General features: G+C 49.0%; 4 protein-coding genes across 4 annotated transcripts; 3 read left to right on the top strand and 1 right to left on the bottom strand.

Annotated features, from left to right (window-relative positions):
* The first annotated feature begins 244 nt into the window (after positions 1-244).
* On the top strand, positions 245-4,319 carry F5B22DRAFT_55986 (P-loop containing nucleoside triphosphate hydrolase protein). Its single transcript, XM_047973036.1, has 4 exons — positions 245-2,290; positions 2,353-2,542; positions 2,634-2,804; positions 2,857-4,319. The coding sequence occupies exons 1-4, from the start codon at positions 331-333 to the stop codon at positions 4,103-4,105; spliced, it is 3,570 nt and encodes a 1,189-aa protein (XP_047832918.1). The 5' UTR covers positions 245-330; the 3' UTR covers positions 4,106-4,319.
* Positions 4,320-4,408: 89 nt separating this feature from the next.
* Positions 4,409-6,738, bottom strand: F5B22DRAFT_598754 (uncharacterized protein). The gene is made up of 2 exons (XM_047974403.1): positions 6,399-6,738; positions 4,409-6,316 (listed from the first exon to the last, which is right to left on the bottom strand). Exon 2 carries the CDS (start codon positions 6,241-6,243, stop codon positions 4,534-4,536), a length of 1,710 nt encoding a protein of 569 aa, XP_047832917.1. The 5' UTR covers positions 6,244-6,316; positions 6,399-6,738; the 3' UTR covers positions 4,409-4,533.
* Positions 6,739-6,939: 201 nt separating this feature from the next.
* F5B22DRAFT_598751 (CDC45-like protein) lies at positions 6,940-10,468 on the top strand. Its single transcript, XM_047974402.1, has 3 exons — positions 6,940-8,097; positions 8,150-9,225; positions 9,275-10,468. Exons 1-3 carry the CDS (start codon positions 7,333-7,335, stop codon positions 10,008-10,010), a joined length of 2,577 nt encoding a protein of 858 aa, XP_047832916.1. The 5' UTR covers positions 6,940-7,332; the 3' UTR covers positions 10,011-10,468.
* A 2,944-nt stretch (positions 10,469-13,412) lies between these two features.
* Positions 13,413-14,887, top strand: F5B22DRAFT_55852 (uncharacterized protein). Its single transcript, XM_047973018.1, has 4 exons — positions 13,413-13,701; positions 13,978-14,063; positions 14,152-14,447; positions 14,516-14,887. Exons 1-4 carry the CDS (start codon positions 13,691-13,693, stop codon positions 14,693-14,695), a joined length of 573 nt encoding a protein of 190 aa, XP_047832915.1. The 5' UTR covers positions 13,413-13,690; the 3' UTR covers positions 14,696-14,887.
* The last annotated feature ends 644 nt before the right edge of the window (positions 14,888-15,531 follow it).

The raw sequence follows: 15,531 nt of genomic DNA, 5'->3' as shown, positions 1-15,531 counted from the left end.
TCTTATTGATAATTGCAAAATTGTACCTACCTACTGTAGGGGTGCATAGGGAATAGGTATATAGCTGGGTACTGCAAGTGGGTGGATCGTATTGTTACCAAATTGTTACCAGATCAGCCATCACCTGGAAAGCTCCGCTAGCGGCTGCGATAAATGAATTAGCTAGGTAGGTAAAGTACGCTTAGGTACATAAGACAAGTCCATCCAAGTCTTATCGATATTGGAATTTCGAGATCTAGCAACCGCGTACCTACCTGTTGTACTGAGCTTCATACCATCCTCAACAACCCACCCGTCTTCTTCGCCTTGTCCGGGCGAAAGCGAACGGCTATGGACGACCTCGAAGAGCTCGAGCTCTTGTCGCTCGTTTCCAAGGTCACGTCCGAACTACAGAACCATCTGGGCATCAACGAGAAGACACTAGCCGAGTTCATCATCGCCCAGAGATTACAATGTACCAAACTATCCGAGTTTCGCGAGAAGCTGGCTGGCATGGGCGGCGCAAGCTGGCCAGACAGTTTGTTCGATAGTGTAGATCGCTTGGTTCTGACCATGCACCCAAAGTTCAAATCGACGAACGGCGCTACAAATACGTATGAAGACGACGATAAGCCCGTAAGGTCGTTGCACGAGAAGGAGAACCTGTTCAAAGGCTTGAGCATACCGGACAAGGACATTCAAGAAACCAATGACGCAGACGAGATAGATGATACTTTGGCGCTCCTAGAAGGCTTAGCGCCTAAGCCAGCTCGCGATGCACCGTCGAGGAAACGGTCCAGGAGTCCTCACGACGAAGATGGGCGACACCGGAGGAAAGAAAGGCGACGCTCTCGGGATAGAAGGAACGAGGAGTACGACGACTATGATGACGACCGCCGTGGCCGAAAGGAGAGGAGGAGCCGTCGGGAGCGCAAATATGATGATGATGACGAATACGGCGACGATGTGCTGCGGCGCCCGCCTGAGCAAGAGCTGGATGACTCGCCTATACTCTATAAGGTCTACGATGGTCATGTGACTGGTATCAAAGACTTCGGAGCCTTCGTCAACTTACATGGCGTGAGAGGGAAAGTTGACGGCATGGTTCACATATCGAATCTAGTGCAAGGCCAAAGGGTGAATCACCCGTCAGACCTTCTTGCGAGAGGTCAAAACATTAAGGTAAAAATCACTAAGATCGAAGGCAACCGTATAGGGCTCTCCATGAAGGATGTTGATCAGGAGACTGGCATGGATCTTGCCCCAGCAGCGCGGATTCAGTCTGGTGCCAATATGGAAAGTCTCGGTAGCCGTAACGGAGTCGCACCTCTCCAGCCTGATAACACCGTTGCTCTTTCAGAATACGCAGGATCAAGAGGAAAACAAAAGAAGCGGATGACATCTCCTGAACGGTGGGAGATCAGACAATTAATTCGATCAGGAGTTGCGAAAGCCTCCGACTACCCTGATCTAGAAGAAGAATACAACGCGACCCTCAAAGGCGATGGTGAAATGGAACTGGAAGAAGACGTGGATATCGAAGTCCGGGAGGAAGAGCCACCGTTCTTGGCGGGTCAGACTAAACAGTCTCTGGAATTAAGTCCCATTCGAGTAGTGAAAGCCCCCGACGGTTCACTGAATCGAGCGGCTATGTCTGGTGCTACATTAGCGAGAGAAAGGAGGGAACTACGACAACAGGAAGCTGAGGCAGCTGAGCAGGAGTCGAAAGTCGACCTCTCATCGCAATGGCATGATCCAATGGCGAATCCGGATTCCAGACAATTCGCTAGCGATTTACGCAACTCAAAGGCAAATGCCGCAAAAGCTGACGGGGTTCCCGAATGGAGACGTGCTATTGTACCCAAAGACCAATCTTTTGGCAAACGTACGAACCTGTCAATGAAGGAGCAGAGAGAGACTCTCCCAGTCTTCGCTTTCAGAGACCAGCTCATCAAGGCTGTCAAAGACAATCAGGTCTTGATCGTAGTTGGTGAAACAGGTAGCGGTAAAACTACGCAACTCACGCAATATTTAGATGAAGCTGGCTTTTCCAATGATGGAATGATTGGGTGCACACAACCACGTCGTGTCGCAGCCATGAGTGTAGCCAAGCGTGTTGCTGAAGAAGTGGGATGTGAGCTTGGTCAAGAAGTCGGCTATACAATTCGATTTGAAGATAAGACAAGTCCATCGACTCGGATCAAATATATGACGGACGGTATGCTGGAACGCGAGATCCTCATAGACCCGGATGTAAGGAGATATTCAGTCATTATGTTGGACGAAGCGCACGAACGCACTATATCAACAGGTAAGAAAAAACACACATTTTGACGATTCTGCTATGAATGAGAACGCTAACTTTCCAACCAGATATCCTTTTTGCGTTATTAAAAAAGACTCTGAAACGTCGACCCGACCTTAGAGTCATCGTCACCAGCGCGACGCTCGACGCAGACAAGTTTAGTGAATATTTCAACCAATGTCCTATCTTTACAATACCTGGTCGTACTTTCCCTGTTGAGATCCTGTACTCTCGGGAACCGGAATCGGATTACTTAGAGTAAGTAACAAGTTGATCTGCTTCTTCTTATTGGACCGGGGTGTCTTGATGCTTTTAACTATGCAAAATTGCCATTACTAACATCTTGCAGTGCCGCGCTGGTTACAATAATGCAAATACATCTCACGGAACCGAGTGGCGACATACTTTTGTTTCTTACTGGACAAGAAGAGATTGACACAAGTTGCGAAATTTTATATGAACGAATGAAAGCCCTGGGACCGAATGTTCCTGAACTGATGATTTGCCCCATATATAGCAGGTAAGCTTCGTTATAATTTACTAGCATGGCCTTCTTGCTAATATAGTTGTAGTCTTCCAACTGAAGTTCAATCTCGAGTTTTTGAACCTGCTCCTCCTGGTGCCAGGAAAGTTGTCATTGCGACAAACATTGCTGAAACATCCATCACGATCGATGGCATATACTATGTGGTAGACCCAGGATTTGTGAAGCAAAATACCTATGATCCCAAACTGGGAATGGATTCGTTGGTAGTTGTTCCAATATCTCAAGCTCAGGCAAATCAGCGCGCGGGCCGTGCTGGCCGTACTGGCCCTGGAAAGTGTTTCAGACTCTATACTGAAGCCGCTTATAACTCGGAGCTGCTTCCTACCACACCACCAGATATTCAGCGACAGAATTTAGCACACGTTATCCTCATGTTGAAAGCGATGGGTATCAACGACCTTCTTCACTTTGACTTCATGGACCCACCACCGACGAATACTATGCTTGAGGCATTGGAGACCCTATATGCCTTATCTGCTTTAGACGACGAAGGATTACTCACTAGACTTGGTCGCAAGATGGCTGACTTTCCAATGGACCCTTCCCTGTCCAAAGTGCTTATTGCCTCTGTGGATATGGGTTGTTCCGAGGAAATGTTGACTATTGTCGCCATGGTCAGCCTGCCTAACATATTCTACCGGCCTAAGGAAAAACAACAGCAGGCGGATCAGAAAAAAGCAAAGTTCAATGATCCTCATGGTGACCATACAACATTCCTTAATGTCTATAACGCCTGGAAGCAGAGCGGCTATTCATCTCCATGGTGTTTCGAGAATTTCATCCAGTACCGGTCAATGAAGCGAGCCAAGGATGTCAGAGATCAACTGCTGAAGATTATGCAGAGATACCGCCATCCTATAGTGTCATGTGGTCGCGACACGACAAAAGTGCGCCAGGCTTTATGCTCAGGGTTCTTCCGCAACGCGGCTAGGAAGGACCCTCAAGAAGGCTATAAGACGCTGGTCGAAGGAACGCCTGTATACCTACACCCAAGCTCATCCCTCTTTGGAAAGCAGGCTGAGTGGGTCATCTACTCCGAACTCGTCCTTACCGTTAAAGAATACATGCATTTCACAACGAGCATAGAGCCGAAATGGCTCGTCGAGGCCGCCCCGACTTTCTTCAAGGTCGCGCCGACGGATAAGCTGAGCAAACGCAAGAAGGCGGAGAGGATCCAGCCTTTGTACAATAAATTTGCTACCGAAGATGATTGGAGACTTAGTGCCCAGAGGAGAGGTGGAAGGGGAGGGGGTGGTGGTGGAACTTGGGGTTAAGAGACCTTCTGAACCCGACTGTGGTCGCTGGCTGTCGATGCGTTGGAGGTGTATAGATACGGTGCTTACTGGGATCATACAAATGAGACCTGCTCGAATACTCAGAACTGAATATTTCTGGGTTTGATCTGAAACAGTGGGCTTTATCAAGTCGCTTAATTGGGGCTGTGTATTAATGATTGGCAAGTCCAAAATACTTAAGCGATTGTTAGTGATGGTCTCGATATTGGATAGTGTATGAATAATCACATACACGTCGAATAATGTTCGTTAGAGAAGTTGTATATAATAACATAACATCACATCAGTGCAACATAGGTAAATACCCCAAGTCCTAAAAAGTTCGGGCAGGCTATGCATAAGAACATCTTGTCCGGAAAACTTGCTATCGGGCATAGTAGATTTCCAGGAAAACATTTTCAGCGTATTCAATTCCACCAGAAACTCACACTGAAGCTCACGCTCAAACCCCTGACGTAATGCCACCAGCCAATAGGTATGTACAGCGCATCCCCCGGTTCCAGGATACCATCCACGAAAGGAATGGCCTTGAACGCGTCCCCGTCCACTCCGTTCTTCACTGCGCCTTCTATGTCGTGTTCTGCGCTATCAGGGGCTTCGTCCCAGCCCTCTAGAACCCCGATGTCGAGCATACTTGTGTTGCCCATCTCGACACCGTTCTCTTTCCCCCGCGCCGCTAGCCGAGTTGTTTCGCGAGGCGAGTAGAGACGGAGATACTTGCGGCCGACGACCTGTGTTAGGATGTTGTGGTATGGGTCGTTGTGTAAAGGGGAGATGGTACCTGGGGGCCCGAACCATGCGTTTAATAGCGGTTCGTCGAGCTCGGGCTGGTTGATGCTTGGATCGGTGGGGTGCGGAGGCGGGGAGGTGTAGCAGTAGTCTGGGATCAGGATGTCGTTGCGTAGAGTCGGGAGTTGTGTGAAGAGTTGGTGCTGGGCTAGGTAGGCTACTGGTTTGGGGGGTCGGGTGTCTGCGTTACTTCCTGAGACTGTGCGACCTCCATGACTGTCTTTGTCATGATTGGCATCTGTAGTTGGGTGATCATTGGATTGAGGGAGTAATGTTGGGTCGATGTAGTCGTGTAGAAATTCCCCGAATGTGATGAGTTTTTGCCCCCAGCCCTCGTCTACGTAGCTGCGACCTATCTCCACGGGCACGAGACGTCGGCCGTCAAACGTCTGCGATAAGAGATACGAGGGACGGTTCCATGGACGTGTGCTCAGAGCTGGCCATTCGCTGAGGGCATTGCGAATGATGAGAGGCTCAGGGCCGAGGTCACGATTTTGAGCCTGGTCCATGTATGCTTGAAAGTCTTCCATAGATAGAGCATCTACTTTCTTAATGGGGCGAGTTACAAACGGTGTGAATGGTTCGTATATTGAGAAGGTTGTTCCTGTATACTGGTCATTGTCGTCATGCAGCTGTGAAGGAACATGATCGTCTACGAGCTTTGCTCGCTTCGCCGGCCGATCTTGATTAGTTGCAGAGTCATCATGTATCTCATGACCTGTCCCCTCTGCTAACCAGACTGCATGAAGAAATTCCAGAGCTTTATCAACCCATCTTCTCCCCCTACGCTCTCCAGCCGCGCCGGCTAGAATCAAGGCAAGATCTAGCGTTTTGACAAGCTCATCCAAGCAGTCGTGGGAACCGTCAGGCGAACCACCTCTATTTGACTCATCCTTGGCAACGTACGGGGACTTCAAAAGAAGTAAACAGAACTTCAAGATTCGAGCATCCGTATACAGTTGTCTCCAACAAATGGGGAGATCTTTGAAAAGATAGGCGTAAAATTTAGAGTAAGCGACGGATGCAATATCCTCTAACCGCTTGAGGGCGAGATTGTATTTCCGTAGATAGCTCGAATCTCTTCCATCTTCTAGGACGGCATCAACAGTAGTGCCTGCATGATTTTCTTGGTATAAGCTGTGCACTATATCCGCCTGGCGCGAGAGCAAGTCAACGAGCGCTGGGCCGCAGCCCACTAGAGACGTCTCAGTATGAGCATGGCGATCCTTGGCCGAGAGTATTTCAGCACATTCCTGCCGAATTGTCCATGCCGCGTCTGTACAGTGTTCTCGAAGGCGTCTAAGATGCTCTTGTGTTGGTTTTGGCATCGAGGGATGTGGTAAGGTAAGTCATTTGCTATCTAGGTAGACATCTTAAGGAGCAACCTGGGAGTCATGGAGGCTGTTGATGATTATGAAGTTAGCGAAGGGCCCAGGCCGGGATACGTGCATAATGCTACGTTGAGCTGGGACTCGGCGCTTACAGATACCGTAGCACGCACAGGCGTCAGCTCTGCTGAAGCTCAAAACAATTCAAATTGGTTCCATTAGGGTGGCACTTGCTACGAGAAGATGTCTGATATCATGAAATTGCCATCGTAGGAACATAAGAGGATAGTGTAGATGACTGCTACGTCAGTTGCAACCAACCTTCTGAGTATCTAACGGAGGGACTGGTACCACTGTCATTGGAAGTGACCAACGCCATGATAATGATAGGTATAACAGGTATGATCTGAATGATTACCTAGTTTACCGGCTTTTTATGTCTATAATGTATTTCTCTGTACTTAATAATTGAGGTGTATGAGGGGTACTGCTGATACAGTGCATATCTACAGTACGATCCACGCTGTAGTGGATAGAAAAAGTACTTCTACTGAGTGCATTACTGGATACTCTACTTCGTAGCGGGCTGTTCCGTACAGTGCATCTATGCACAGTGATTGTACCTCTCTATCCCTGCGCTTGGTAGCGCTGTTGGTACAGCAGGACTTTGACGCTACACTACACGTCGCGTCTGCACCCGACCGCGTCTCAATCAACACTTACACGAAAATCACTAAAGTACCTACCTCCCACGTTCTCCTATGTCACTCCATACTGCTACCACCTACAACCGTTGACTTACCAAAAGACTACTTTACTAACTATTGAACACATCCTTTACCTAAACTCTACTTTGAAAGCATTGATAGCTCAATTCTTTTATCAATTGGCTTCTCCTTAGCTCCAGTATTCGAAGCCTCCTTCGTGATACCCTCCGTGACACCACCAGTGTCTTTCTTGTCCGTTGGACCTGTTGGTCGACTCGCTTGTCACACTGATATACCTAGGCTTGAACTTGTGTATCAACACCGCTTTGCCTCATGAATCCGCCGTAGAATATCGAATGCGAGTTCAGATACTGCCCCCATAATGTATCTGCCTCGCGACCTTATATCCAAACTCTACATCCACCTACAAAGTACTCGGCATCCACTGTCACCACCGGTTCTGATCCTTGTCGCCCTCGAACCCGATGCTCTGTGCGCATGTCGAATCCTCACTCGACTCCTAAAACATGACTACATACCACACAAGATACACCCCGTGGCTGGCTATGGAGACCTGGAGCGCGCCGGTCAGGAGCTTGTCGCGCCCATGATGGAGTCGCGTGGTGGAAGTGGGGGTGTCGTCATCTGTCTCGGCGTGGGTGGTATGGTCGACATGGGTACAATACTGGGTCTTGAAATCGAGGGTGAAGAGTCGAGTTTTAACGGCGTCGAAGTATGGGTCATCGACTCGCATAGGCCGTGGAATCTAGGCAATGTCTTCGGGGGATTTCCCTTGGATCCAGTCTCAGACCCCTCTGCGAGTTTTCAATCCCGTGCTCCTATTGGTGTCACCTCGGGCCGTATAGAACGTGCCTATAAACCTGGAAAGGGCGGTATTGTGGTATTTGACGATGGTGATATCGAGGAAGAGCTACATGCTGAGCGAGATGCCTACCTAAATCTCGTTGACATGCCAGACGTGGAAGATGACGGTGAAGGATACAACGATGGCGATTCAGAAAGTGAACAAGAGCCAGAAGAAGAGACAGCTGCACGACCTGGTCAAAAGCGCAAATCATGGTCTGATCGCGACGAGAGCAGTGATGAGGACGATGATCGGCCACGGCAAAGAAGGCGAAGCAATTCGGTAAGGCTCATTGACGTCTGTTTCTTATCGCTGGTACTAATAAGTACTATAGTCGACTCCGATCCCTGATTCACCACGGCGACCAGCACAACGAGGATTAGTGTCGATACAAGATTCTGCAATCTTTTCCGATAACGCGGAAGATCCACCTTCTGCGGCACAACCTCCGAAGGCTCCATCGGCTCGTGCACTCAGGAGGCGCCTCCGCAGAATGAGGCACGAAAGCGAAGCTGTGCTCCGGAAATATTACCGAATGGGTGCTTCTTATTCTGAGCCAATATCCGCTATGATCTACTCCTTGGCATCAGAGCTGGGTAGGGAGGACAATGATCTTCTATGGCTCACTATTGTTGGTGTGACATCTATGGAGCTGTATGGCCGGTCGTCTGCAGGACTTGCTGTTACCGTCCGCAGTGGTGACTCGAGACCAACCACTGGGTGGATGGGTGTTCGAGGAGCACGCATAAGGCAGCTTTTACGAGATGAAGTACGGCGTCTTAACCCCCTAGAGCTTGGATATAAAGATACCAGGGTAACGTCTGCTGAAAGCGCGGGTATCATTCCGACAACGGCTCGTAGCCCGGAAGATACAAGTATACGGCTTTCTCCTGAACCCAAATTCCTGCTTATAAGACATTGGAGCCTGTATGATAGCATGCTTCACTCCCCTTATCTCTTCTCAAGACTACGTATATGGAGCGACAGTGGGGTAAAGCGACTGCACAAGTTATTGGCAAAGATGGGCGTAAGCTTAGTCCAATGCAAACAGAGCTACACCCATATGGACATGAAGGTTAAGAAGGAGCTACGCACAAAGCTCTTGAAATACGCTTCATTGTATAATCTAGACGACATGGTACCGGCCGCGGAAACGGACGGCAAGGATAGAGGAGGAGCTAAAGACGGCTGGGGCTTTGTTCGAAGTTGGGGTTGGCGAGCCACACTTAGTGCACAGGACGTTGGAGTCGTGATCGGTGCCTTACTCGAAGTCAGCAGGCATAGCACTATAACAGACATGGATGGTCGTATACGTGCAAGCCAAGCGCAAGACTACGAGGATGATGGAGGCGCGGCCGAAGCACAGGAGTGGGTTAGCCGGTTCTGGGAGGCTTACGATGCGCTCGAGAAGTGAGTTATCTTCTTTCTTAATTCAAGCAGAAAGCTAATCTAGGTCAAGTATCGATGCTCTCAAAGCTGGACTTCCCACAGCACAGTATCTTCATCGTGCCATCTTTCGCACAGGCACATCGCTCATTGGCAAAAGACAGATTAAACACTTGCATGCTTTTCGAATGTGTGTTATCAAGGATGGGCCAGATGTATCCCTCTTCACTCATCCATCTGCCCTGACCAAACTGGCGCTATGGATTGGCGAAGCCCTTGCGGAACAAGAGAAGGACGCTAACGGGAAATTGGCCCATGGTGGACGAGGCACACCGCTCGTGGTAGCAAGCCTAAACGAGAAGCGCGGTGTCTATCTCATAGTTGGTACAGGAGGCGGGGGTGGGCCCGACCTTAAATTCTTGGATCGTGAGAATGCAAAGGCAAAGCAAGCAGCCAAAGCGACCAAGGCCCAGGAACGAGAGCTGAGGCGCCAGAATAAGAAAAAAATAAGGGAGGAGAAGCGTGCCGCACGGGCTGCAGCTGGTGACGATGAATATGAGGAAGACGATACGGAATCGGAGGCTAGCGAATCGGACTCGGACTCAGACTCAGATGCAGAGGACGAACAGGAACAACGCAAAGATCGCGGCTATGGTCTGAATAAATTCGGGAGCGCCTTCCAAGACGTAGTCAGCGAAACAAACGCTCGCGTGCGGATCGACAGCTTTGAACACTGTGTAGTGGAAGTACGAAAGGAAGACCTTACGGGGTTCCTAGAGAGTCTCAGCATGAAAGCTGTGGTTGGATAGAGCAGAGGACCAGGGGATGGCAGCGGCAGCATTCAATTACTTATCAGGCGTTGAGCGATGTTTGGTGTTATGGCGAAACCGCATTGGCATTCTCTGCATCACGGGTTCAAAATCCACTATTCCTTTCAGACTAAAGTATACTTCCGGTAGGGGGGCGGCAGGTGTCACATACATAGTATTCCTTCCAGCACAAACCGAGACGACGATAATGGGTGACGATTTGAATAGTTTCGAAGAAAAGATGGCATGTGGAATGAAGGGCAAGCCACACCACTTTGTTGTCCACTTGGTGAAGGGGACGAGTTGGCCAAACCGAACCTAGGCGCTTGAGTCCATTCGATGTCAAATATCATCATTTTCAAGAATATACGTGCAATGTTTCATGCTTTCGTGAAGATGGATGCTTCTTTCTCTATTATCACCCACGTATCTAGCCCAGCCTTGGATCGTAGTTTTTTATAGTCTGGTGACACCAGATTTACACGTTATACGAAATTCCGCCAATGGGATGCCAATGATTGTACAGAGGAGTGTTACACAAGGCCAGGATTGCTTGGTCTCACCTGGACCGGCCACTTATGTGATTGGACTATTTTCGAGGGGGCTCGCGTTGGATAACTGAGCACTTACTTGCTAGATATATAGGTAGGTACCTATGTAACGTCGGGAACCATGGGATTGATCAGTGTCTGGGTTATTCAGCCTGATACGTGACAGGCTGGTGGCTACGCATGCTCGCTTGCTTACAGATGGATTACCTACTCATGCGTACGTAGTATGTAGTATGTTTACATGCATGCCACCTGTAGGTATGGATTTGTGTTACTAGGCTAGACTTGATGATGTTCACGATGCCGAATGTGTGCTGGCAACATACTTCGTAATTTATATTTAGCCTAGCGAGTACACTTGTACTACTTACGTGCTTGTCTGTGTTGGGTTTTTCGTAAGGACGGCGGAAGTAGGAAGTCAGCTGTCAGCAGCTGACTGCTTTATAAATACTTCGTAAGTATGTAGGTACCTACCCCGCCATTACAACATCACATCACGGAGATCTGAAGAAGCGCGCCCCGCCATTCCCTGCGATTCCATTCATTTGTCTGTGCTAGACCTCTGCCTTATGTAGGTAGGTAGACAAAGCATTGCGTCGGATGTAACAGATTCCATCTGATCATACCTACTAAGTATGTACAATTGTTTATGCCTGGTTCTTTTGAATCGCTCGAAGCTTTGTCCAAGTACTTAGATAGGTAGGTACCTATCTAGTACCTAGTAGTGACCCATTCTTGTACCTAGGACCCTTGCCCTACACAATGTGCACGTTATCCTTCGTCATCAACCTCGGTACCCTGACCCAGGTCTCTCTGTCTATCTGTCTGTTTTAAGAATCGACAGCAAGTAAAGCGCCTCAAATGCAAATACTATGTACTTCGACGAACATGGAATAGCGAAACTAAACCCAATGTGAGTAAGTCAGTATTGAGATAAATTAGGTACATACCTATCTACTATACATCCCATCTTACCCGCATGCATAATCCACCACATCCCGCTACCCTACATACTAGGTACATACCTAACATGCTTAGGTAGTATCTGTATATACCTAGGTACTGCCTGGCCGTGCTCGTGTCAAACCTGTTCAGTACTTCGGCTGCCCCTCACTGTTCCTTCAACAACCCCTCCCCTCCCCTCCCCCCCTGCAATCAATCAATCAAATCAATCAATCCATCCATCGATGCATCCATCCTCCGACCTTGCTAAGCAAGTAAGTAAGCAAGCAAGCAAGCAAGCAGGGCTGGTAAACGAACTCGCTGGTCTTAGTATCGTGCTTAGGAATGAACGTAAGTAGGAAGGTAGTGCCCGCCAACCTTGTATGTACTATAGGTACCTAAAAGAGCTGTACCCTACCTAGGTACCTACCTTACCCAGGCGTTTGGTCTCGTCAGACGCCCAGAACAATTTCCCCATAACCAGCAGTCAGCAGTAATCAGATCGATCTCTTGTCTCTCTTGTCTTTTAATCAAAATCAAGCAAGAGATGCTGAAGATCGCATAGCAATCACATGATTCATGTTCCCAAGTGTTGGCTGGCTAGACATACATACCTACAGTATAGGACTCGGCAGACGACAGCATAAAACAAAGACCAGACTAGCCCTCTTTTCACATACATACCTACCTATTACCTTACTGTAGGTAATCAATCAGACCAGGCCCTTGGTCTTTGGTCCTTGGTCCTTGTTCCCTCGGTCCTTGGGTCGGTCTTAATCTTCAAGCTAACCGCAACCTCGAGAGCCCTGTCGACGTCTTCTGCTGCTATTTGCTGCTCTTTGTTCTACTTACAGTAGGGAGCCCATTGCTAATCCAATAATCAATCCAATAATCAGCCCACCGTGAGTTACCCAAACAGGCAAGAAACGTAGCGCCATCTTGCCACTTCACTCGCTCACCCGCTGAAATAATCCCTCTCTCAGACACTCTCAGACTCTCTCTCGCTCCTTGCCGAAGCGAACAACGGCGCACACTGCTCGACTTGGATTAGCCTGTATAGCCATACTATCTATGCAGAGTAGGTACTATCTCACCCAATCTTAATTGTTGGAATCGCGTGGGCTCTATTCCATTCCGCAATTCGCTGTGACAACAACCTACTGTATTTGTATGTACTGTATGTCTCTCTTTCTTATCCCTACATAGTACAGATGCCTACCTACTTTGACGCTAAATTCCCGAGACCCTCTATATCTACCTCACTCTACCTTATTCTCCGCCCGGCATCCGATTCACCGATTCGCAATCGACTCGGACCCGACTCATGCGGCTCTGCTGACAGCGCAAAAAGGTACAGCCAAAGCGCCCTAAAACGTAAATCTGTTACGGCTACTGTTGCGACAAAACCCCCCACCTTATTTCTACTTCGTACTTGCCTGCTTCCCTGCCTCTCTGCTACCTGCCTACTACCAACCAGATCCATACCAACCGACCGACCGACTTACGTAGCAGTCGTTGTCCGCGTCCTGCGTACCGAGCATATCTGCACCATCTGCTCTGGCTACCTACCTTACCTCCCTCATCACCTACATCTACCTAGATCCCGACCAATCTATTCCAGGTTTACCTAACATATCTATTTCTCTGTCTATCTCTTTCTCCTTGCTTTGTACCTGTCCATCTGTCTACCAACCTACCCACCTACATACATACCTGACCTATTCTATTCCGCTCTACTTCCTTGACCTGACTCGACTTGACTCGACCGTGGCCCTCTTGCTTAGTTGGGTATTGTTGACGTCTGCCGTTCCGCACTCAGCCTGCCTGCCTACCTAGCTACAGTCCTAACTTTCCTGCTTCGGTATCCTCCTCCTGCCTTAGGGCGTTCGCTGCCGCGCGCTCCCGCCGCATCCCACGCTTCCTGGCGGCTCCAGCACTATCTCCATACCTCCTAGGTACTTAGTCTAGTGTAGCGGCCTGCCTGCCTGTCTTCCTAACTAAACGTCCCGCCTACGACGCTCTCACCTCTCCACCTAGACACACACACAGACACACACCTATACATCATCATACATCCGCAAACCACCTAGAACCTTGGTCCCTTCGCACATATATCCTCCTAGCGACCCCTAGGCGTTCCCTTCATCAGTCGCCTTGCTTTTTTCGCTGCCTACGCTGAAATAGAACATGGGCAAATCGTAAGTCAGCTACCATCCATCGCCTTTTCCCCGCAGCAGCTAGCTATCCTTGACATCCTTGTCGCCTATGTTATCCCATACCCTCTTGACCATCTAGAGTTTGCGACAACCCATCTCTCTTTACACCAATACCTGTCTTCCTCCCATCCCCTCCGTTCATGTCTCTTCCTATTTGTTCCTCCGTCTACCTTGAAGGCCAAGGCGCGACGGAGCTTAGCTTAGTTCCGCGCGTGCCCCAGCACTTTGAACGTTCTAGGCTCACGTATCTATCACCAGTCAATCCAAGCTCTCCCAAGAGCAGCTTGCCGAACTCCAGAAATCCACTCATTTCGACAAGAAGGAGTTGCAACAATGGTATAAGGGTAAGTCATATCTGGTGCCGCAAAATGGTCACCAGCGGCCTGTTTCACGTGTGTTGGCGCTCACTATTATTGTCGCTGTTGTCGCTAGGCTTCCTAAAGGACTGCCCGTCAGGCATGCTTACGAAAGAGGAATTTCAAAAGATCTACCGCCAATTCTTCCCCTTCGGAGACCCGTCTTCATTCGCCGATTATGTTTTCAACGTATTTGATTCCGACAAATCCGGCTCCATCGATTTTAAAGAATTCATCTGTGCGCTAAGCGTTACTAGCCGTGGCAGGATGGAAGATAAGCTTGATTGGGCGTTCCAGTTATACGACATTGATGGTGATGGCAAGATCAGTTACGAAGAGATGCTCAAGATCGTAGAGGCTATATATAAAATGGTGCGTATCAGTCACACACTAGAATTATGTGCTCAACTTGTGCTAAAGTATCGCCTTATGACGTATAGGTTGGCTCCATGGTGAAGCTACCAGAAGACGAAGATACCCCAGAGAAGCGCGTGAGGAAGATTTTCCGCATGATGGACAAGGACGAGAACGGCAGTTTGGATATGGACGAGTTCAAAGAAGGAAGTAAACGTGATGAGACGATCGTGTCAGCCCTATCGCTGTATGATGGCTTGGTTTAATCCACGACTAGCCCGGCTGGCCACAAATCTTGGCAAGGGCCACGGTTCATGCGCACGGGTCTCAGGGAGGCCAAACGGCCTGGGTAGGACGGAAAGGGATTTCTACTGATGATTTGTAGACGGAAACGGGGTTTTGATCCCGCAAGGGCCGGTGACAACAAACCGTGGTTCCTTTTCTTTTGCTTTTCCTCTCTTATCTTCTCCCACTTGCCTTGCCGTAGGCGCTCTTGTATGTCGTGAGGGAATGACAAAAAAAAAAAAAACCTTGACACTGGGCTTCGCCGTTCCCATCACTAGCTTACCCGGCCTCTCACATCGATCAGCGAGCTTCTGTTTCGAGACCGATTACAGAGTGAATGACAGCGTAATCTGAACCCCTCTCCCTCAAAACCGGTACCGTGGCTCTGCCGCTCGGGTATTCTGGTGACTCATTGACTTGACTGGTTCGCTGCCTGCCTGCCTGTCTGCCTGCCTACCGAGCTGCTTGCCTTCCTGCCCGCCGCGAAGAAAAGGCGAACAAAACAGAACAGCCCATTTCCCCACCTGATGACCACGGGCACGAGGAAAAGGGAAAGCTCTCCTGATGATACTGCGCCTCGCTAGCATAGCCTCCTTACCTACCTACTTGGGAACATATCTAGTCTGTCATTGGTCGGAAAATAAATTTTCTTCGGTGTGTCGCATGGCATGTGATATATATGTATGGGTAGGTATGCAGAGATGATTAATTTTACTATCTATTGGATTGATTTAGGGTAGGTAAATCAGTTGCAGTGAATAGAAAATGCTGGTTTTATATCCCCTGGGGGGCGGGGGGGGGGGGCGGCGGGGGGCGG

The sequence above is a fragment of the Xylaria bambusicola genome, assembly GCF_022495145.1.
Source record: "Xylaria bambusicola strain CBS 139988 unplaced genomic scaffold F5B22scaffold_11, whole genome shotgun sequence".
Taxonomy (NCBI): domain Eukaryota; kingdom Fungi; phylum Ascomycota; class Sordariomycetes; order Xylariales; family Xylariaceae; genus Xylaria; species Xylaria bambusicola.
This window is presented reverse-complemented; position numbering and strand designations above follow the sequence as displayed.

Bases quoted from the DNA above. Each gene is read 5' to 3' on its own strand.
- F5B22DRAFT_55986 (XM_047973036.1), top strand. From the start codon at position 331: ATGGACGACCTCGAAGAGCTCGAGCTCTTGTCGCTCGTTTCCAAGGTC. The intron at 2,291-2,352 runs GTAAGAAAAAAC...CTTTCCAACCAG, and splicing joins CGAACGCACTATATCAACAG to ATATCCTTTTTGCGTTATTA. The intron at 2,805-2,856 runs GTAAGCTTCGTT...ATATAGTTGTAG, and splicing joins ATTTGCCCCATATATAGCAG to TCTTCCAACTGAAGTTCAAT.
- F5B22DRAFT_598754 (XM_047974403.1), bottom strand. From the start codon at position 6,243: ATGCCAAAACCAACACAAGAGCATCTTAGACGCCTTCGAGAACACTGT.
- F5B22DRAFT_598751 (XM_047974402.1), top strand. From the start codon at position 7,333: ATGTATCTGCCTCGCGACCTTATATCCAAACTCTACATCCACCTACAA. The intron at 8,098-8,149 runs GTAAGGCTCATT...TAAGTACTATAG, and splicing joins AAAGAAGGCGAAGCAATTCG to TCGACTCCGATCCCTGATTC. The intron at 9,226-9,274 runs GTGAGTTATCTT...ATCTAGGTCAAG, and splicing joins GCTTACGATGCGCTCGAGAA to TATCGATGCTCTCAAAGCTG.
- F5B22DRAFT_55852 (XM_047973018.1), top strand. The intron at 14,064-14,151 runs GTAAGTCATATC...TGTTGTCGCTAG, and splicing joins GTTGCAACAATGGTATAAGG to GCTTCCTAAAGGACTGCCCG. The intron at 14,448-14,515 runs GTGCGTATCAGT...TATGACGTATAG, and splicing joins TAGAGGCTATATATAAAATG to GTTGGCTCCATGGTGAAGCT.